The following is a 22,956-nucleotide window of genomic DNA, read 5'->3' as shown; positions in this document are numbered from 1 at the left end:
CAAGTATGACCAAAAGCAGTAGCAAATTTATAGCGACTTTGATTGAGTGAAATAGAGTCCACTTGATTTCGAACGCAGGCGGATGATGTTTTGTTTCAGACGAATATACATATATTTTATGTTAATTCCCAAAAGTGAAACATGTACTCCCAACTTTGACTACCAAAACCTTTTCTGACTACATCATCCTTTAATGACCGTTGTATCCCTCGGTCTATAAAAGCCAATCCCGCTATCATTTACTAAGTTCAAGTTCTTTTCAAACTCTAATTATTGAAATCAAACCCGTTCGTAATAACTACAGACGAACCATTCAGCCATTCGGCCAGGCGGACATAATTAAATTCTATAACTATGTGTATATCTTTATGCATATTTTCTCGTCAGACAAATGCAATCACAATTTTCCTCTGATGTAGAGAGGTCTCTTTTCTACATATTTAAATATTTTAATTGATACTTCATTCTTCAACTTTTCCGTTTTTCTTTTAATATTTTTTTAATCAAATCAAATTATTATTACAGGTTCGTTTTTCCCTTCATTTTTATTGTGGCTATCGCCGACATAGTTACGGTTGAATGCCAACGTAGCTGTTACCACAATTTGTTTGTCATTACTTAACCACCAAATTGCGGTCATTTTTATCCTCTATTAAATTGACTTTTAACGTTCGCATTCATTTACCTCCAAGCAGTAGTTTTTTCATCGGTTTTTTGCTCGTACTTTTTTCAACTTTTCTCACTTTTCCATTTCACAGGCCAACCGTATACCACCATAGTAGTGATATGTTTGGTTCGTTTATTCTGTGACATCCGTTCGCTGTGTTTGCTTTGCATGAATATTTGTATTTGGCACATGTTATCGTTAACAGTTTACCATGAATGGTAGTGAAGCTGAAATCGTTTTCTCTTTAAATCGTCCCCGTATTTCTCTCCCTTTCTCTCCCTATCACTCCCTTTCTCTCTCTCTGTCTCTCTCTCTCTCTCTCTTGCTGTATCGCTACCTTTCGTTTATATTTAATAGATTTAATAAATTAATTGATCAACACGAATATGTGGGGAAAAAATGGAATCATAAATATTTATGATTATAAATGTCTGGCTTGTTCCGCGAGAGAGTGTCGGGCTAAATAGGCAGTTAATATATATTTAATTTTTGTACGTTGATAAGTTGGGGTAAGAAATTGAAGTATCCGCTAATGAATTTTTGAAATTGAAGGATTTTATAATGAGCTCTGCGCAAAATTGCATTGATTTCGTAAATGAAAATCTAAAAATATTAAATGAATTACCTATGGGTATAAACGCTATTCGAGATCAATTTTTGGAATCACATATCCTAAAAACGTATATTATTATCGAAAAAATTGCGTGTGATGAAGCATTTATAAATTTTTATACGGAAATAACTGCAGACGCATTTGTTGCACGTTGAAGTATGAGACCGCCTTAGGTGAAGTACGAGAAAGGCAAGTACTTTTGACTGAATAAATTCTAAAACTAAGAACGTACACTTCATCAAAATTTAAAAATAATATGGTAAGTGCAACATGCTTTGTAAGCGGAAGCATACTGTAACCAAGTGAAAACACAAATACAAATGACCGAGCTTAACCTAGGTTATAGGCTACAACATAACGTAAAAAGAAGTAGTCGAGCAAGACCGACCAAAAAATGCCTGACACCTCTTCGTCTTGTACCATTATTCATTCGTTGCCGTGATAATACACAAAACATTATGCTTTGCTTCCATGTGAACGTAAATTCTTTGTTTCATGTGGAGGATGACCAAACGTCAAGCACGACATGGTCCAAATCTCACGAACTTACTTTATTATTCTTCATCTTTTTTTTTTTGTCGTCATAACAAACTACAAATTGGACTTCTAGGCACATGAAGGCCTACTTCGCCCGATTTTTGTACCGAATTGCTATTGCGGATTAGTTTCCTTTATAAAATATTAAAAATTAGACCGTTTTGCCGAAAAGCCTATCATTCACGAACACGCGTTTTTAAAACGAGATCTAAAAAATAAACCCATGTATTTCAAATATTGGTCCAGTTAAATTTCACGTCAAGTTACTTTTGTAGATGTAAGTGATTATTTTTCATGAGAAGCTTTAGATGGCGTTGGAATTATTTTTCACTGTGAAACGTTAAAAATTATATGATGTTCCCATATAGAGACTTACAGTTTTTGTAGTAAAGATTATGTAAGAGGTCAAAGTATCCGCCCACCCTGTCAGAATTTTTCTCACAAGTTTGGAATGTCGAAACGCAATTACTTGGCATGTGGCACTACTGGATAAAAGAAATAAGAAGCTTACATACAATTGTGACCGAATCTCTTATATCCACCATATTTATCTTAAGAAAAACTTAAAAAGACAAAGCATTGAAATAAGTTTCATTAGGCGTCCGCGACATTTCCATCTTTCTACATGTACTAGAGGGCTATCTCTACAATATAGAAAACATAGAAAAACTTGTATAAGAAGAACAGATTTTAAGCTTTTCAAAAAATAAAGGATGACAAGCAAACGAATGACGAAATAACTAAATAGATTTAGAACAGTGCAATTCATACTATATGTGTGTGATTCATACTACATTTACTACGTTTCTGATGCGTACTTTTAAAATGTGGTAAGCAAAAGATCTCTTATAGCTGTCACCTTTATCTTAAACAATAACAAAAAAAAAAAAGTACTTTGACATGGATCATTTTTTCCATTTGTTTAAAGGAGTTGTGTACACATTGTAAATTCTATGAAGCTTCCTTACAGCTGGTAATATCACTATTGCCCGATGGCGGGTGGGTGTAAAGACAAAAAAGGGTTTTTTTTAGATTGCAGTATTGATATAAACCCTTAAACACGATTTCTCTAACTGAAACACATCGAAAATTCCATTAAAATCAAGGTCAGGGATTCAAGCTTTGTCATGAGTCGCTAACAGGAGTTCTGTATTTCTATATGCACTACCGAGGAAGATTTGTTTTCTCGTTTGTAATAATCAGACGTACATTTCGAATACCCCATAAACTGCGCGTATACTTTCTCACTGCGAGATACTGGATCGATTTAACCTAGTCCGTTCGCCTGTCAGCGTCCTTATCTATGTTTCCATTTACACACTGATCGATAAGTGTTTAATCACACTTTTCTTTCGCGAATACAAACCACAAAATGCGAAGCAATGAAGTTAGAGAATAGCCTTGTTCGGAAAGCCACTACCTTCTTTTCCCAATAGTGTATTTAACCGTTGCATTTCCGTTATATGTTTTTACAGCTAATACAGCAAGGACAGCTTTTGATTTGCTCGATTCTGCGGAATAGCTTTTGTTTCGTGCCTTATCAGGTGTGGAAAGTCGAAAGCAGGAAAATCCGCCATATTTTAGTTTTTTACCATAGATAAAATAAAAATAAGACAAAAGTTATTCAATGTGTATGAATAAGTTGTATTGATTGTTCAGTGTCCAGTGTCAAACTTGTTTATAAAATTCCGTTCCCACAATTTTGATATTGAGATGTACTGACGAACTGATGCAAACCGACGAATAACATTTCGTAAGACTTCTAAGAGATTATGTTTATCAATATCGATCGTCAACCATAATAATAATAAAAAAAAATCGTCTTCGCCTTTGACTAAAAAACAAAACCGAAATGCCTTCCGAACAACCTAATTGTCATTCTGGTATAATTCCTTGTCGAATTTGATATCGGCTATCGGAAATTCTCTATAAGGAGTGTATTGAAGTTATCGACCGCTTGTCCAATTTGCTCATTTTCAACGACCATTTTCTCGGATCATTATCGAAGATCATTTCCTTAACCCACATAAACTGATCATAATTCCGGGTCATGTTCACTTCATTTGAGCTACGAATTTCTACGAATAGATAACACATTTTGAACCTTTCAAAGTGTATCGCGCTCATAAAGGATCAATCTATTCTTCATTTCATCTGAAACAGCGAAAGCATGTTTTAAGCCTGCATTGGTCATCTTAGAGTTTTAAAAACTGCTAAGTATTTAACTTGGAAAATAACGAAACAATACAAGACTTGAGTAGATGTATTAGTATGAAAGTATCAATGGGAGGAAGTTGTGCGGATCAAGATTGATTCCTCCGAAGTGCACATTCGTTTTTAGGTACTCGGTCCACTTATTGTTTGCTTAGGTTTACATAGTCTTCCCAAATCTTTTGGAGTTTGGCAGTCTTAGGCTGGACTTCCATTTGGATTTCGGGATCAGGTTCTTACTCAATCGTCTTCCTTAATTGACATTTGTCTGCCCTCTTTAAATGATCTTCAATAATCCAACTGCAAAAAAGCCATGTGCAAGCGCTTTGCTCTTCTTTCCGTACAACGCTTAGCAATCCGTGAAACGATTTAGGAAATTCACGAGAACCAAGAAGCTTTACTTTGCTCGCATAGTTCTGAGCCAAAAATCTTAAAGACTTACTTACTGTTTTCTAATATTAGTTCCTAGAATAATTTCCTTTGCTTTAAACCCGGCGAAGAATTCACTTTTGCATCCCAAATTCTCAATAAGTGATAACGGGATTCTTAAGAATTATGATAAAGAAAATTTATTTGCAAAAGTTAAGTTTTTTATTATATATTGTTTTATTTAATATATGAAAATTATATAAAAATTATTAACTTGTTGTCTATGTTTTTCTTCTCTATTTTAATAATGCTTCGACGATCGCTTATAACATTGCTGGTTAAATAACTATAATTGAAACAACAACTATTGTAAACCAAATATATATCCAATAACTGCAACTATTTTCTCTTCGTAAAAACTTCTTCTAAAAACTAATTACAATTTAAACATAATGGTAAACGTCGACAACTGTAACAACTATCACAACAAATGCAACAATACCATCAACAACAATAACAACCACACATATAATAATAATGATAATAATTGTATGGTAACCATTAAAAACACAAACGAAAAACTAATAACGGTGTTGGCACTGACGACGACTGTAACGATGATAATGATAATGGTAATGATGATGATAATGATGATTACTTCAATATCCGTGCTGGCGGTGACGTTGATAATGACGGTGTTGGTAAATATAAAAAAAAATAAAAAAAATACCCAACAATAATAACATCAACAATTGCAATAATATTAACGTCAAAAAACAACAACAACAAACATGCAAAACAAACATTACGAAATCCACATATACATGCTTGTATGTACATGTGTTTATATTTATTACTTTTTTATATGAAAAATCTGTGAATTTTATTGATGAAATTTTTTATGAAATAATTTGAAAACAAATACTGAGAATTCTACTTACTTCCGTATTATTAAAATTATAAAATACCAACCTTGAAAAACAAAACCCATTCAAATTCATGTGCTCTCCAATCAACAACACCTGACTTACAATCTGACCATTTATATGCATTCGTTTCGGTTTTTCTATATTGAATCTCTCTGCATGGTGATATAATAAAATAAACAACCTTTGAACCCAACAACCATGATAACCACAACAACAACAATAATAACAACACTCTTATCTTATACATATATATATATATATATACATATACATATATTGGTATATACATGTATAATGAATGTGATGAATAGTACCACCGGATATACTAGATTATCCAACAAGTACGGATATGGTGGTACGCGAAGGCAGTAATGTGACGCTCAAATGCGCTGCTAACGGTTCACCGGAGCCGACAATTATATGGCGACGTGAAAATGGAGTTTCCATTGAATTGGCCAACACCACTGAAGGTAAGTGCTAAGAAGGATGAGCGATCCCACTGCTACTGTACAATTTTGAAAATGTTTTTCAACATTCGATAGGTATGGCAGGGCAAACAACAAGCAACAAAAAAAAAAAGAAAGAAGAAGAATAATTCAATGCGATTTTGTGTTGAGTTGTTTTATTTTTGCATTTTTTTTTTTTTTTTTTTTTATATTTCTCTTTTTTGGTTGGTTTGAAATTTCTCAAACACGTAAAACTGAAATCATATACTTTTTTATTTTTTTTTTTTTTTTGCATGTAGGAAACCAAAGCTACTTTTCCCTTTTCACCTTCCTCACCTGACAAATGACCTTTTCGCTTACATGTCTGCAATGTGCACATATTTTAAAACCCGCTTTTTTCCACTACGTTCCTGTTTTTACACTTTTTATTACATACATCGTTCTCCCTCCACCATCTCTCGCACCATCCATTCCTTCTAGGCTTTCAATGGCTTGGATTATTGACTCACGTTGTATGTTCATTTGTGTGAAACACGCCGTATTCCTTTTTTCTTTTTTTTTTTTTTTGCTCTTTTCTATAATTATTTGCTTGTGAAAAAGTTTTACTCTTAGGTTTTTATATGAATTTTGATTATTATTACCCATTTAGTTGGTTGGCTGATTCCTGTTACTTTTTTTTTTTTTTTTGTTTTTTTCGTGCGTTATGCATTTACAATTGTAATGGTCAGTGGGTAATAGCTGCTGCTCTAAAGAAACCGGGAAATTATGGTGTATTTGATTTCAGTGGTTTTTTTATTTAATTTATTAATTTTTTATAAATCGCGCTTTTCTAAAGCGTTTATTTTACAAATTGCCTGCTGCGTTTAATAATAATAACAGCGATATTTTAATAGGCAGTTTGATGTAAATTATTTTGAGTACAGAAACCAGAGGCAAAGATTAATGATCTTAAAGGTTACTACACTTTCGAAATATTTAATTAACCCTTAAACTGAATACAGTAAACTAAATCAAATAAATGCCTTTGCTAATAAAATTCAAGTTGGTTGAAATTTATCTTTCAATCATTAAAAATGAGAAGGACGAACAGGAGAACAGTTAAAAACGCCATGGAACGAAGTTTTGGTACTTTCAATTCAGTATATAAAATATTGCAATTGCATCGTATCACTAATCCTTTAGACCCTCCACGGAATATTTATATTAAGTCCTATGTATCTTTGTTTATTTTGGGTAACTTTGCCCGTACAGCCATGGCCACCCCTGCTTAGAAGTTTTAAGCATTTTTTTCAAATATTACAATTACGCCAATTTTTAGATTTATACTTGCTACGATTTGCCAATTATTTTCGAACTACTTGCCTTTTCATATATAACCGGTCAACTTAGAATATAATACTAGTCCCGTTCATTTCTTTTCTCTTCAAACCACAAGAGCTTATCAAAACGGACGGGCAGCATCCTTATAGACATCTGCGTGAAAGTATATTCAGACAATGATGGGATAGGCTTGTTTACTTACGCACAACTTTTTCACCGCGAGTTTAAAGTAACAGGGTTCACGGATAACAACAAATACACTTTTTTATATGAACTCCTTGTTCTAACATGCTTCTCAAAAACAATTTTTCTTTAATTATACTTTTGACAGTGTCTGACGTATCTACTGATGATAGCATTTTTGATCGGCTCCATAATTAATTTGCACACTTGTTATCAAGTAGCGATAAATAAATTTGTATTCCTAATTTCAATTTAAATGCTTACACATTGTATTTATGCACTAATCCTCACTGTACACTAGTTTCAATTTTTACAATAAAAATGAATTGTTTTTGATTCATAATAAGGATTTCACGAGTACTTGTTTTCAGGGGTTTTTTGGGTGAATATTTAGAAGTTTTTCATTTTATAACATTGTTTTAAGGCTGTGGAACATGTACCCAAATCTACGATATCTGGCATGTATTTTCTTACACTATTTTTTTTTTTGCACGGTTATCTGAGAAACGCATCTGCCGTGTAAAAAGAGAGTGAAATTTGACTTTATCTTCAGTCGAGCTCAGTCGATATCCGCATTTCGATAAGAGTCGGAATTTAGACGGAGCTAAAACGTGCGAATAAATCTAGCGATATGTGTTAAATTCTCGTGAAAAAGTTTCGAAGAAACAATACAGCGCGAATAGATGTTTCGACGTAATGTAAAGTGTAGCGCTTGCCACCCTCTAATTCTAGCGAATAATTCAATACAAATAGCGCGTAATACTCAAAACATATTTCTTGTTAATAAAATAGTGCGGCGGCAGGAATTCCTAATGCATTCCATTAGCCTACGGTAATCCAAGAAAAGTTAGTAATAGTGCTTTTGAAACAAAGTGGTACGCGTGTATGACAACTTTCATGTCTTTACGTGAAATTTAATTAGAACAAAACTTAACACAGTAGCCATTAGGCCAGTAGGACAATAGCTTTTAAGTTGTTTTTGTTCCATTTTATGGAAATCGGTTAAAAAAATTCGGATAAAAGCGGAATAGGATTCACACGGGTTGAGTATCTCTAACTTGATTTCACTTTCGATTTCACACATTATTTTTCACACATTGTTTACACTAATTTTAAAACAACAATAAATGAAAGCAATTTGAAGAAAACTCAAACTTTCCTAATAAAAAAATTTAAATTCACTCAAGTTTCTACTATTTATTGTCTTTTAAATTTTGTAAGTTTGCCCGTTCTTTTTTTATAACAATATACGTGGTTCGTTTACTGCTGGCCTGATCTTATATCTACAGAATAAAAGCATTACAACATTTGCACCTCTATAGAAAACTGAAGCAATCTTATATAGAACTCCATTCTCTAAAATATTGCATTTTTACTACAAATTTTATACGAAGTGGCTCAGAAACACCGCTATTACATAAGCACATGATCTACTATGCTACTATCTCTAGTTGATGGACACTAGGTGCTAGTAAACTTGCTCCAAATTTTCCCATTAGTTTGTACTTCGCGGATGTAGGGCACAGATGCATTTTCTCCACATATATCTGATCTCGCTTCTCGTTCACCATATGCGTAATATGCGCGCAATATATATATACGTTTATACATCGTAATTTTAGACAATTTGGCAAGTCCTTATACGTCATTATATAGACTAAAAATCATATACACATTACACACACCGTATGTACAATATATACAATCTACAAAGCAAGTTTGTGACAATTTTGGCAAAATCTTTAACTGACTGTCGAACTTCATAGAAGGGCTTCGTTAAAGATATATTAAAGCCAAAATCTTAAAGCTCTTTAAGGCTATAATTTAAAAAAGTGGAAAAACTATTCAATTTGCCAATTCATGGTCGAAGTCTGGCAACAAATTAACTGGTTTTCAAACATAAGGTAATAATAAAGCTAAGAAAAAATTTGAGTCGAATAGTTTTAAATTTTAGATGAAATTATGGTGCAGCAATTGTCATTTCATCTGGTAGACGGAAGGACAAACATATTTATATTCTGACTATTTATGCCGCTCAAAAATGTCGAGACTTTACGCTTATTTTTCCAAGTAAGAAATCTGATATACATACGTTCTAGATGTAACAATAAAGCAAATAGAAATAGTCAATGAGCAGTTATGATCAAAATATGATCAGGAGCTTCGAAGCATTCTTATAGGCATTAAAGACATTTGAGAAAACTAATACATTATAAGAGGTGGTTATGATCAGGAAAAACTGAAAAATGGATCTAATTTCTGATGTTCTTATTTATTTATATATTTATTTATTTATTTTTGGATTAATATAACTAATCTAATGCGAATTATTGACTAACCATAAGATTTGGAAATAGGATTTGAAATTATATTTACGAAATACCAAATGACCAAAAACGATATAGAACGAAAGGCATTGATCTATAAGTTGAGTTATAACAAAAGTGTTTTCAATAGAATTTTGTAAAGCAAATGTCTAAGTAAATTTAACGGTTTGCTTAATATATAATATATATATATATATAGGTATATATATAAATTAACTTTATCAGAACAATTGGTAGGTAAGTCATATATAATAAAATAATAATTAATGATAATAATAATATGAGCCCGCATATGGAACATAATAAAGAAAAAAATTATTTAGTACTGGACTAATGTCTCGCTATACATAATGTTTGTTAATTCCTTATTAGATAGCAGTAAAGCTTAGGTTCAAGGCGAACTTTCATATCCATCTCCTGAAGCAATACACAATCAGGAGCTCAACTTTCTATTTTAATTGCGAAAACTTTGGAAATTCTGTCAGGAAATAGTCGAATAAGCAAGGACTCGTAATATAGGAGTTTTTGATAAGATAAAAGCAAAATTATCTTATCTATATGAAAAGAAAGAACCTTACGTTTCAATACTGTCTGTATTGGGTGATATTACTATAAATTGCTAAGAAACTTATTTTTTTATACCCATCACCGAACGATTAGAGATGTATTCATTTCGTCAAAACGTTTGCAAAACGCCGAAACAGGAGCTGCAAAGATCCCGCCACGTGCATAAATTCTTGGCCAGTTTCAAATCCGGCATACATATAAGCATATCATCGATGTATGAAATTTCATCAAAGTATCTGAAAAAATTGCCGCCTGTAGGTTTAGCAAAAGACGGACGGATGGACAGACAAGCTTAAACAAGCTTTGTGCTTGTGAATCAATCGATTTATTAAAAGGTGGGTCTATCTCGAATACATCTGGTTTTAAATACTTCTGAACGCAATTCATATATCATTTTTTTACAAGTTATGTAGGGTATAAAGTGTTCAAAAAAATAATTATTATTCCTTAAATAATGAAAATTTTTAAAAATATATTTTAATTAATAATTTTCATAAAATAAAATAGTAGTTTGAAAACGAAACCTAGATAATGGAAAACGTCGGAATTTTTTTTTCGGATTTCCTGGAATAACAAATATTCAGTCCACCAGTCGAACACGCTGGCTAATGTTTTTATCTGTCCTAAAATGTTTATCGACACTTTATTACACAAAAAGAAGCGAACTATTTGACGCTGTTATAAAAACTACAACAAAACCAGAAACTTGCATAGAAATAGTGGTAACAATTTTGACCTCATATTGTATTCACACACGTTCATATTCATGCATATACAGATATAAAATTTTTAGGGCAACTCATAATATTTTTGCATAAATATTTTAACAAATAAATGCCAAGTACTAACGTAACTGTGGCGGCCTGCTTAGGCCAGGTAAAGGCCTTGCGAAGTTTAACATGTGTGCTGAGAGAGCAGAACAATATTATAAAGTTGAATCATATGTCGAGGCAATGTAAGCACATATCCGTTACCGGTTTTTATATACCATACTCAAGCACATGAAAACTTGCATATGTTGCGTGTGTGTATTTGTGTGTGTAAAACATACAAATAATCTCTCTGACTAAGGGTGGTTATGCCAAACTGCATTTTTCCTTTTGCTTCTTTTTTTTATTTTCTTTGTTATATTTCTTTTCTTTTTTTTTTTTTTTGTAATAGTAAGCAGGAAAGATTTAGCGAAGCAAGGCTTACGTTTAAATTAAAGTAATTTCTAACACAAAAATTTTCCTTCGAAAGTTTTGACAAAGTTTAAATTATCAAAATTTATTTCTAGACAGTTTGTTGATTTAAAAAATTCAAACATATTTTTAAGCTTTTAAATTAAAATGAAAATATTGCCTACTTTCAGGAGCAAGTAAAATGTTTGATTTTTATTTTTCAACTTTTATTTTTTTCACGTTTCAGTTTTGTACGTCGAGGGCACCAACTTGATATTGCCACGCGTTAAAAGACAACATATGGGCGCTTATTTGTGTATAGCCTCTAATGGCGTTCCACCATCTGTTAGTAAAAGAATTACTTTAATCGTTCATTGTAAGTGGAGAAAATAATAATAAAAAAACAAGAAGTATTGATTTCTTTGTAAATAACATATAACTACAATAATTGTTAGTTCCTCCTATGATAACCGTGCAAAATCAATTGATTGGCGCAGTGGAGGGTAAAGGCGTTGTATTAGAATGTCAATCAGAAGCCTTTCCGAAGTCAATTAACTATTGGACTAGAGAAAAGGGTGAAATCGTACCACCAGGTAAGGAAAACATGTCAAAAAAATTTATATATAAAAATAAAGGAAAAATAGATTATATAACAATTGCGTTTAATGACGTAAGGGCTGAAAATTACTTTGTTTTTTTCCTAACTTTGTTGATTTTCAGGCGGGAAATTTATAGCTAACGTTACAGAAATGGGCGAATATCGTAATTCGATGAAATTGTACATAAATCCTCTATCTATGACCGAATTTGGTGCTTATCGTTGTGTAGCCAAAAATTCGTTAGGCGATACAGATGGAACCATTAAATTGTATAGTAAGTCAAAAGTATTTATTATCATCTAGATTTATTGATTTACTTAAAAAAAACAATTATTTTTAGTTAAGAATATTTGCTGACATTCTATTGTATATATACTTTTTTAGGAATACCATCAAATACTGTCAATTATGTAGAAAATTTTGATAGCAATCGTTATAAAGGTAAGTTTGGTATCCTTCCCATTATTACTATTACTATTATTATAACCATCACCAAAAGGCTGGAGGCATGCATATTCATATCGTCAGAATGTTTTCAAGGGAGCTTCAGACGCCGAATCGATAAAGATGCGTCCGTCTGTCAATTGTAATTTAAATTTGCAACAACACTGGAAGTTCTTACTGGCAAATTGAGATTTGACAATGGTATGCTAACAGCACAACAGAAGCTAAGAATACCTCAATCTTTGAAAATAAAACTTTCTGAGCCCTGTCGTTCATTATTCATAACAACGGACGCAATAATAAAGATTTCCATATAAAATATACTGTCATTCTGCAGCATTTATTAGAAATGAAAAAAGTCGACCACGTCCACCCTATACACTAGAGCATCGTAATTTCATTTTGTTCGGTTTGCAGGGCATTCAACCACAGCCGAATATTATTTTTTCACTCGTTCTTTTTTTTTAGATTTTACACAGCAAAAAAGTATCCAATTTTTCCGTGTCTTAGTATAATGAGTACATTTAATGTTCAAAAAATGTATTTTTCCTTTACACATGCATGTATTTATATATATGTATGAGTATGCAGTAGTTATTGTTCAAATGGAAGATCGTGAGCATGACCATCGTTTTAATCGTCTAAACACATTCCTTCTCGTTTACTATACTTTGGTACCTACGGGCGCCATTTAAATATTCATCAGTTAATCTTTTAATTTCATCTCTAGCGCAAACTACTTTCAGGCCATTACTTATTGTATCGTATTTACTAAGTATAGCATAGCAATCGCCGGTTGGGTCGAAATATATTGATATAATATAGGTGAAGGACGTAAACTTGACAAAACTGTTTTCGATTTTTTTTTTCTAACTTCCAATTAAGTTAATATTTTACATTTAGCATTTAGCGTTACTTACAAAAGCACGTTGCCGTCGTTTGTTTTTTAGCTTTCCTTCGAGCACTAGTCTTCTGCCCACAAACCTTCTTAAGAAATCTACCTTACCTTGCTCTCATATATAGGATAATTTCGAAAAGGTTAGTTTGAAGGGATAGTTTACTAATAAATAGGTTTTTTAACAGACTCTCTTTAATTGATTACTTTTCGACGACGTGCAGACTAGTCACTTAAGTTATTGTAATTAAATATTCATATATTATGAATGACTTTTTTGCCTATAATGACCGTTTGTTCACAACTTTTTTCATTCCACCTTATCAACTATATGGTTGTTTTTATATCCTACACTACTTGTGATGTAAGGGTATGATAAGCTCGTGCGTATGTACGCATCCAGAGAGACACCAATTATTATACCGATCGATTCAGGAAGTAACTCTGAAGTATGTCTCGCCATCTGTCCCTCGGGAAATTCAATCTACATTTTAGAATATTTTGATGAAATTTGGGATACAGACGTGGTTCGAACCGGAACGCTTTTCATATAACACTTTATTTTGAAAAGTCAGTATCTAAATAACTCTATTAACCAAAGAGATGCGGGATATTTAACAGTAGGCACTATCGTGTTCTCACTTGTTTCCTTTCGACAAGTTTAGGTGAGATACTACAAGGTTATATAACATTACAATATTCTTAGCATGCAACGATTTGGAACGCTGACATTGACATTTTCCGAGCAATTAAAAAAAGTAACAATAAGATAAGCCTAGTGCTTCCAATCTTACGAGAATGCTCAGTTAACGTTGGTGATTACTGAGAGTGCGTTATAAATGCGAAAGGTAAACAGAGACACTGAACTGGGAAAATTAGGTGAAAAACTTGCTCTTTTTACAGATGTATTCAAATATCATATAAATCGTGATTAGTGATGATTAGAAAAAACGTTTACGGTTTTGAGTAAAATGAATGGCAATAAAAAACTATGTGAATACACGAAATATTGAAAGATGTAAAGACACTGGGCCAAGGCCCATCATAAAATACCTCATCCCACACCTTCATTCATATGATGACTTTCAATATAATGTGTTATATGGGAAGTGCTCGAAAAAGTGGTCTGATCGGAACAATTTGCAATAGCGTTCATCTTTGGACCGGAATAAATCAGAGTGGCGAACTTCGTTACAACATCTGAAAATTTACGGGCTGTGAGTTGAACACAAGGAAGCAGGACAAGCTCGATACAAAAAAAAGTGCTTCTACTTCGAGTTCTTCTCGGTGTTGCAAACATCTGCACTAACTTAATATGCCCTTGTACTACAAGTGGAGCAGAGTATAAAATCACTTGAAATTATTAAATGGGTTTTTCTTTTTTTTGCAATTAAGAGAAACCTTTCTTTTTATCAAATATTACGAATTATTTCAAACTTTGTAAAATAAGTGTCAAAAGAAAAATCATACTTAGGATATCTCTTGCCAAGATTTTGTTTTCGAGCTTTTAATCTTATTAAAAAATTTGGCGTAATAACGGAAAACTGTTACAATTTTTAATCATTTTTTTTTTTTTTTTTGCAGGCAAAAAACGCATCAAATCATCTGAACTCTATCAGCAGTCAAAAATAACCGCTAACTCTGTCGACGGTGAGGAAAACGAAAATCCTGGCAAACGAAAAGGTAAACTGAACCCAAAATGTAAATAGAAAAAAAAAAAAAAATGAAAAACGAAATCTGACTTACCCAACAAAATGAAAAGAAAAACGTCGTATATTTTTATATAAACGAGGTGATAAATGCAAAGGAATGATAAAATAACAAGTCCCCAGAGTATAATTAAATAAATACAACGAAATAGAAAAAAAAAAAAAAGGAAAGCAAAAGGCAAGTGAGAAAACAAATTTCATTGGAAAACAAGAAAAAAAAAGCAGCTACAGTGGTAAATAGCCCAGAGATAATAAGTTAAGTAATACGGTTGTGCTACAAATATTGTTAAACTGACAAAAAAAAAATTAAGTAAATAAAAAAAGCATTTTTTAGGTCAATGTAATGATAAATCAAAAAAGGAAAGAATCTATTTCAAAAATAATGATATGCAAACAGATTTAGGGAAACCACTATTCACACATTCATATATATATATGAAAAGATTAAAAAAGCTACATTTGCATTGAAGTGAATCTTTAACATTAACTGATTCAAACCAATACACAAATATCTTAATACACTTTTTTGAGTTGTGAGTATGTCAGGCGGCCAGTTTGTGTAGACGGCTGCAACACCCGGCGGGACTTGGCATCAACCCAGTTTTTATTACAATAGTCTAAGCTTGTCTGTCCAGCTGTCCGCCTGACCGCCTTGTTTTCTTGTATTCAATCTATGAGTCGAAATTTTCGAAATTTTTACATGAAACTTAGTACAGCGACATTTTTTAGCCCAAGCACGCACACTATTGAAAAGGGTTCGGATCGGATCACTGATTCGATCGATCACTTTTAATATAAGGCATTATTTTGAAAACGTATAACTGTATTAAGGGAAATGGTGTAGAGAATTTAATGGTATACCGCGTTCTACTTGTTTTTTTCTTTAATTCAATTAACAACTGTAACAGTTTATGTTATCGGACACGCTTCACTTACCAATCTTATCAAACGGTACTTTGGTGCACTTAAAGCATTCAAGCGAATATAACTAAGTTTTGAAAATGAACCAAGATTCTGAAAAATTCTAGTTCATTTTCGAAAATCTTTCAGAACAAGTCTCTAGAAATTTCGATACGAAAGACGCATCACTCGCTGGTCGACTAATCCTTAATCGAGTCTATGAAATTCTTTAAAATATTGAGATAGACCGAATCATCTCTGGTTTTGAAATAATTCTTGGAAACACTTTCGTTTTTTATTTCAATTTTTATTATTTTATAACCGAGGACCAACTAATGAACGGACCTGAATCATCTTAAACTATATGTATATATACTGCTGGGCAAAATTTGCGATACATCACTCTCAAAACGTTCTACACTGCTTGGAACCCTTAATAGATCAGATTACGTTCGAAGTATGAGATTATAAGATATATTCTTGTTCTGGTTGATGCCATAGGCGAAATGACAAATCCGTTATCCCACCAGCGTTAGATGATGACTTTGGGATTATTAAATCAAATATGAATGCATTTAATTTTTCTTAATATTCTTGATTTTTCCTTCCTCTTCACTTTCAGATTTAATGATGTTTAACGAAATTGAAAATTTGTATAATTCTAAAACTACCACCATCGGCATTTATAATGCGAGAACTTGTCAATTGCAACGTTATTTAGGATTACTGACGACAGTATTGCTGTGTTATATGATAAACAGAAGCTATCAGCTGCAGTGACAACAATAACAACTACAACAACTATAACTTTTTGCCGTTACTGGATAAATGTTTTTGTTGTTATTGTTGTTTTTAGCTTTTTATATATATATTTTTTATATGTTAATATAAGAAATCTTGTTTTCAAATTATTAAAAAAAAAAAAAAAAAAAAAAAAAATTGTTGGGCTAAAGCAAAAGAAAGTCAATTTATATAAAATTTAAAATATATATTAATATATGTATGTATACATACATATATATACATATATACATATATATATATATATATATATATATATATAACCGTAAAATTATGTCAACAAGCCAGGGAAGTAACCAAAAATAAACAAAATTCAGAAACAGAAAGCAAAAGCATTACATAAACGAAAATAAAAACTTATACATAAATAAAAAATGTAAAAATGTTTGTAAATAATTTATGTAGCATTTAAAATATTTTGTATTATTTTATTCTCTTTATTTTTTTTTTTTTTTTTTTGTTATAATAAGAGATTTTTTCCTTCATTAATTATTTATTAGAGATTATACAACGCTATCAAATACATCCAAATAAACGGTGCGTTCACTTTATCAGGCCGTATCTTAATCAAAATACTTTTCAAAGACATAGGAATTTTTCCTAAAAGCACTATTCACCAAATTTCGTTTCGAACAATTGTTGTTTTCATGACCTCGTGCGACGTCTTGTTGAAGTTAGGTTTCATTTCGCGGATTTAAATTTCAATGCGGTAGAGTTTACTTTGGTCGTAGCTATTGTGAGTCGGTAAAGGCCTACCGCTCACTATCTCTTTTCCTTTCTTCACTTCTTTGTGAGCGTCACCGTGTCACATGATGTCACGTAAGGCACATCGTCTAAGTGATTAATCATATTAAAAAAATATGTATATACCAAGGATATAAGAAAGCAGACAGCGCCCTGCTGCTGTGTACTCGATAAGCTCGAATCACTGCTCTTGGCGGGCTACAAACTTAAGATCCTCTACACTTCTTGAGCAGAAGCACAATACAAGCTCGACTCGGATTTGAATTGTAAGTTCATTGATGGAATTGTAATGACATAAATTGAGATTGACTTACATAGGCTAATAATTGCCTTGCGTTGCACCATTACATTATTAAAAATTTGGCAATAAAACAAGAAGCATATATCTGGACGTAAGACAGAAAGAAGTAAACGAAACCTAGGCGAGGTCCTCAATATGCCCTGGACTATACACCGCGTGAAATGTGCGACTTTGGAGGGAAGAAACTTTTGCTACATCCTACCAGGCAGCATCGTTTGTATAATTAGACGAAGATCCCTTACTCAACATCTAAAGCACATATAGCATCGACAATTCCTATCTCGAATTATATTGTTAAACTGCTCGATAAGATTTTCTAATGGTATAATCATCTATGTTGCTGTTGTGAAAGGAGAATTTTTTTTCTTGATAACTACAAACTGATTCATGGCATAGTTGAGTAACTTTGCGACTTTGCCCAGCTAAAGCGATAAACAGGAATTGAGAGCAGCTTTGATCTTCAAAGGAAAATTTTCAAGCCGGCGGATAGACGACAGACAAACTTCGCTAAATCGGTTTCACAGTTCGCACCCATATCTGTTATCTCAGCAAAAATTCTTTATAAGGGAAAAAATAAACGAAAAACTAAAAATTTAAATTCTCCTTAGTTGAAACAAAAAAAAAAAAAAAATGTGTTGAAAAACTTCCGTCAAATTTGAAATTTTCCTTTGAAGGTCCACTCTCATATCATCTATAAGCACTAATAACACGAATCACGCAATAAGTTTCGATGGCAATTAGTAAAATAACAGTAGTAATTAAAAACTTTTATATCTGTATTCTTACATTCGTACATATACATTCTCGTATTCTTATACATATATATTCTTATATATATATATATATTCGTACAGATGGGAAGTATCCATACATGTGTGGAATTGAGAAAAACATGTTACAGTTTTCTTAGAGTTGAAAAATTATTAACTTTTTTCTCCTAGAGTATTCTTTCAATATAAAATAATTCAATTAAATATCGCTAAACATATTTACATTAATTACCATCGAAGTTGCTATTAGTTCATTTTTTAATAATCCTTTGGAGATTGGCAGTAATTAACCCTTGTAAACAGTTTCACATCACTAACTAATGAAACGTTTTCACATAAACTTTGAATGCTTTTGTAAGGTTTTACCTGAACGTCGTCGAAGCAGTCTCATTTTCTTCAACCAATTAAAAGAGGTCTGAAAAATTCGATATAACATAGTGTGATAGTGTGTCCGGAAAATAGAAGCCATTATCCATAATTCAATACAAACGCTCTTAAGAAGTCTCTTCTGTATTTATGTGAATGGGTAACAACAGGCATACAGGAAGTATGTAATCGTATAGATTAGCATTGATATGAATTTGAAAGTTATACGGAATAAATTTATCTTTTCCGCCTCTTCATTACACTACCTATAATTTGAATATCCTAAGTAAACATGACCTTTAACATTAAGAGACCTTTATCGAGTTTTATTATTATTATATTCATAGCTAACGGATTAGTTCACTAAAAAAATGCGCTTGATCCTGTCTTTCGTCTGTTTCAATTTCCATTAACCAAAACAATCATAGCGAAATGATAACATTTCTAAATATGCAGTAGCAAACAGTATTCTTTTCAACTTGGCTGTGTTTCTATTCTCGTATTGAATTTCACTTTAAATGGATTTTTTTTTTTTTTTTTTACCTTTAGTTTTTAATGATTGGCATTTTTTGGTAAATAATTAATTCATCATCAATTAAAAATTTATTTATATATTTTTTTTTTTTTTTTTTTTTTTGTAATTATAAATATATTAATTTTAATTATCTAAATATACAAAGGGTTATGCAGCAAAAAGAAAATTAGAATAAAAATGCTACTTGCAATAATGTTTTTTATCAAAATATTTATATAAATTTCAATTTTCCATGAAAGCAAGAAATACATGTATGTATATACTTTCGAAACATTTATCATGTGAATGAAATCGATAATATTGCGAGGAAGCAGAAATAAACCAAATATCTAATAGCTAATGGAAATCATTTCTATCTTTATAGATATAGATCTTTTTATACATAATAGCAGGTATCGATTGCGTGTAAAGCAGTGCAAATGCATTGACACATCCATGCACGATGTGATATGCAAACATTTGTGGTTTATTTAAATTTTATTAATTTGATTATATTAAGCATCAAAGTAAGTGTAATTTATTTACTAATGGACGTATTTAAATGCGAAGTTATTCTGTCAAACTCATCTCTGAAGCGATCTATCATCTTACAATGTGTGCGGAGTTCTCCATGATATATTTACAAACTTAACTAAGGTAAGATTTCGAATGTATTTGTGAGGGATTTATTAATTATTGCAATAAAGGAAATAATAGGTGATCCTATTACAGATCGATCTAATTTTTATACCGATCACCATAGATCCCGAATCAATTTATCTGCGTTTAATAGTCCCTTCATTCATAGTGGGCAGAAGATGACACTTAGCGCAGGCGTTTCTGATAAGACAAAACTTGAAGGTAGCTCAAGCTGTCTTAAAAAGTTGCTAAGGAGCTAAAGAAACGGAAACATCTTTCAAGCTACGACAAATATCGATTTCAATTTTGTCACCATCGCTATCAAAACAGTGAACAAGGTGAAAGATTTTCTGAATACGATCAATACAGAGGACTCGTCTTGTGATGAATTTAACTTTCTTATTTCTTATAGTTATTCATGTGGATTATCACTTAATTTCTAATTAATGTTACACTAAATACTTTCCACATATTTGCAATACTCTTTCTTCTGAATTCTGTCCGATTCCCTCAGAGCTCAGAGCTCCATTAACACTTTATTTTCTCTCTCCTCGCACCGCGTATTTTTCACTTCATCCATATGGCGGCGAATTAAATGATTATTTAGATTGCCAATACTTTGATACGCACGTTCGCAATACTCGCAAGAAAATGGCTTTTCTCCGGTATGCACCAATAGATGTGACTTTAAATGACCCCGTGTAAAGAAACTTTTCTCACATTCATTGCATTTAAAAGGCCGTTCAATTTTGGGATTATGGGAACGCATATGAGTTCGCAAATCCGATTTTGTTGGCCACAGTTTACCGCAATCGCAGCACTCATGCGTACGGGGCTTACTTTCGCCGGTGTGTACACGCAGGTGTGAATTCAATTGACTACGCAATACAAACTGCCGGCGGCAGTGTGTGCACCTAAATGGTCTTTCTTGCGAATGTACAGATTTCTGATGATAACTGAGACTATGAAGGGAAGCAAAGATTTTCTCACATGTATTGCATTTATATTCAGGCGCGTTGCCCAATTTATGGACGGATGTCATGTGTAACTTTAATTGAAAGTTTCGCGTAAATTTCTTTTCGCATTTCGGGCAATAAAACGGTCCTTTTTTATGTCTAACCGAATCATCCTGTGTTGTCTCTAAGCAAGGCGATTCTTTCTGATTATTATCAGTCTCGCATGTTTTTAAGGAAGAGTTATAGTGATTATCACTGGTAGATTCAACTATATTATTAGGTACAGGATCCTCATTTGTTGCACTAGTAAAATTATTTAACAAATTTGTCTGAGGATTATCTGTTATTGAAGGAAAGCAAATTATTTGTTTACTGATAGAAAGGAAAAAACAAGAAACTATGCATTGATTGCATTGAAATCTTACCCAAATCGATTAAATCTAGCTCTTCGTTTAAAATTTCTTGCAAATTAATGGGCGATCTATTGTTTTGAGATTCCAATAAATCTTTTTCTCGCAATTTCTCTATTAAGCCCAAAACTTCCTCTACAGCTTTATTCTTATGTTCGGCGTAACGTTGTCTCAATTCTCTGTCGGCGATCAGACAACGCTTTCGAAAATCGATCGCTTCTTGAACCCGCAACCAACACAAATCACAAATCACACGTGGTAAACCGTCATCAGGTTTAATTTGTACTTCTATAGGCGAACATTCACGCAACTCATTCCACAGATTTGTAGTCTGATCAAAGATATTATAAGTAATGATAGGATTCTCCATAAGACAGCAACGACAAATATTTGCATTCATTGTCTAATCAAAAATTAAAATTCGCCGGTTTAAAAAAATTTAATAATACATGTTAACTCTGCGAAGACAAATTTCTTTATGACGATTCCTCTACTGATATAACCTCAAGCAAAAATCTCTTATGATCTCCCTTCACTTATCTGCAATATTTTAGTCTCTCTCTCTTTCTCTGTTCGAAACTTTCATCTCATTTTAAGAAGAAAGATTCGATTTATTCCTCAATAAGCTGATAAACTAAACTATATATTATTTGAACCTCAAGTTATGACCTTTTATGTTTATATTTTTGACATTTCATTTTTTTTGTTTTTTTTTTGTTTTTAATTTCGTTTTCGTTTTCTTCCCTTTTTGTTGTTGATTTTCGATAGGAAAATGTGAAATATACATATGTGCGTAGCTCTTCGCGTGCACATTAACTGATAGGGAAACCCCTGATAAGAGTACGAGGGCAGCACAATAAGAGTCTATTATGATTAATGCTAATCAAATCGTCATTGATAATAAATGAAATGAAAATATCAGTGATTTCATGGTTTAGGTGAAATTTCAGATATCAGAGGTTTGCTGTGGAAAAGCGAATCATGCAAAAGAAACCATCGGCGATTCGACTTTTCTTAATATATTTCCAGAAATCAAAGGGAGTATAAAGAGCTTAAGTAATTCGTTTCAGGTGATTTCGTACGTGAGATCTTATTTTAAGTAAGTAAGTAATATAAAGGGCGATCGCGTCGGTCAAAATAAAAGTTATAAAGTTATTGCTTTTCTCTCAATAAATTCATTGCGACGCGAGGTCTACAGCATGCTGTACCATATTGTTGAAAACGCATATCATTGAAATCGAAATAATTTCATTTGTATCCCAAAAAACGGGACAGACGTTTCTAGCGATAGCTGCGACAACATCTAATTGATTGCTCTCGATTTTTATACGCACTTTAGTTAACAGTTTTGAAATTTTGTAGTAATAAGTTGTGCTTTTGTTGGTTTCGATTCTTAATGCGTAACTTATTCTTATAATATTACAAACATAAATATATTTTTATTATTTATTGAATCGTCCTGCTGGTGGAACCTGCAATAAGCTTTAATATATTTTACTCATTGATGATGACTGCCAAAGCAGATCACATTCCATTTTATTACGTCCGTACTTCCTATACGTTTTAAGTGATCATGTTT

The 22,956-nt window shown here is 32.2% G+C and overlaps 2 protein-coding genes across 3 annotated transcripts in view; one reads left to right on the top strand and one right to left on the bottom strand.

Moving 5' to 3' along the window:
- Window positions 1–16,659, top strand: part of LOC119634131 (limbic system-associated membrane protein) — a 30,706-nt gene extending 14,047 nt beyond the window's left edge. The window contains exons 4-10 of one of the 2 annotated variants that reach the window (XM_038028082.1): window positions 5,638–5,796; window positions 11,577–11,705; window positions 11,785–11,922; window positions 12,050–12,202; window positions 12,313–12,369; window positions 14,852–14,950; window positions 16,499–16,659. In XM_038028082.1, coding sequence (XP_037884010.1) covers window positions 5,638–5,796; window positions 11,577–11,705; window positions 11,785–11,922; window positions 12,050–12,202; window positions 12,313–12,369; window positions 14,852–14,950; window positions 16,499–16,656 — 893 coding nt within the window. In that variant the 3' untranslated portion in view covers window positions 16,657–16,659. The remainder of the gene's footprint in view (window positions 1–5,637; window positions 5,797–11,576; window positions 11,706–11,784; window positions 11,923–12,049; window positions 12,203–12,312; window positions 12,370–14,851; window positions 14,951–16,498) is intronic. The other variant, XM_038028083.1, reaches the window with a different exon arrangement.
- A 2,949-nt stretch (window positions 16,660–19,608) lies between these two features.
- On the bottom strand, window positions 19,609–21,842 carry LOC119633490 (zinc finger protein 268). The gene is made up of 2 exons (XM_038027071.1): window positions 21,393–21,842; window positions 19,609–21,307 (listed from the first exon to the last, which is right to left on the bottom strand). Exons 1-2 carry the CDS (start codon window positions 21,775–21,777, stop codon window positions 20,529–20,531), a joined length of 1,164 nt encoding a protein of 387 aa, XP_037882999.1. The 5' UTR covers window positions 21,778–21,842; the 3' UTR covers window positions 19,609–20,528.
- Window positions 21,843–22,956: the final 1,114 nt, after the last annotated feature.

This window comes from Glossina fuscipes, unplaced genomic scaffold (genome assembly GCF_014805625.2).
Source record: "Glossina fuscipes isolate IAEA_lab_2018 unplaced genomic scaffold, Yale_Gfus_2 2, whole genome shotgun sequence".
NCBI lineage: Eukaryota > Metazoa > Arthropoda > Insecta > Diptera > Glossinidae > Glossina > Glossina fuscipes.
This window is presented reverse-complemented; position numbering and strand designations above follow the sequence as displayed.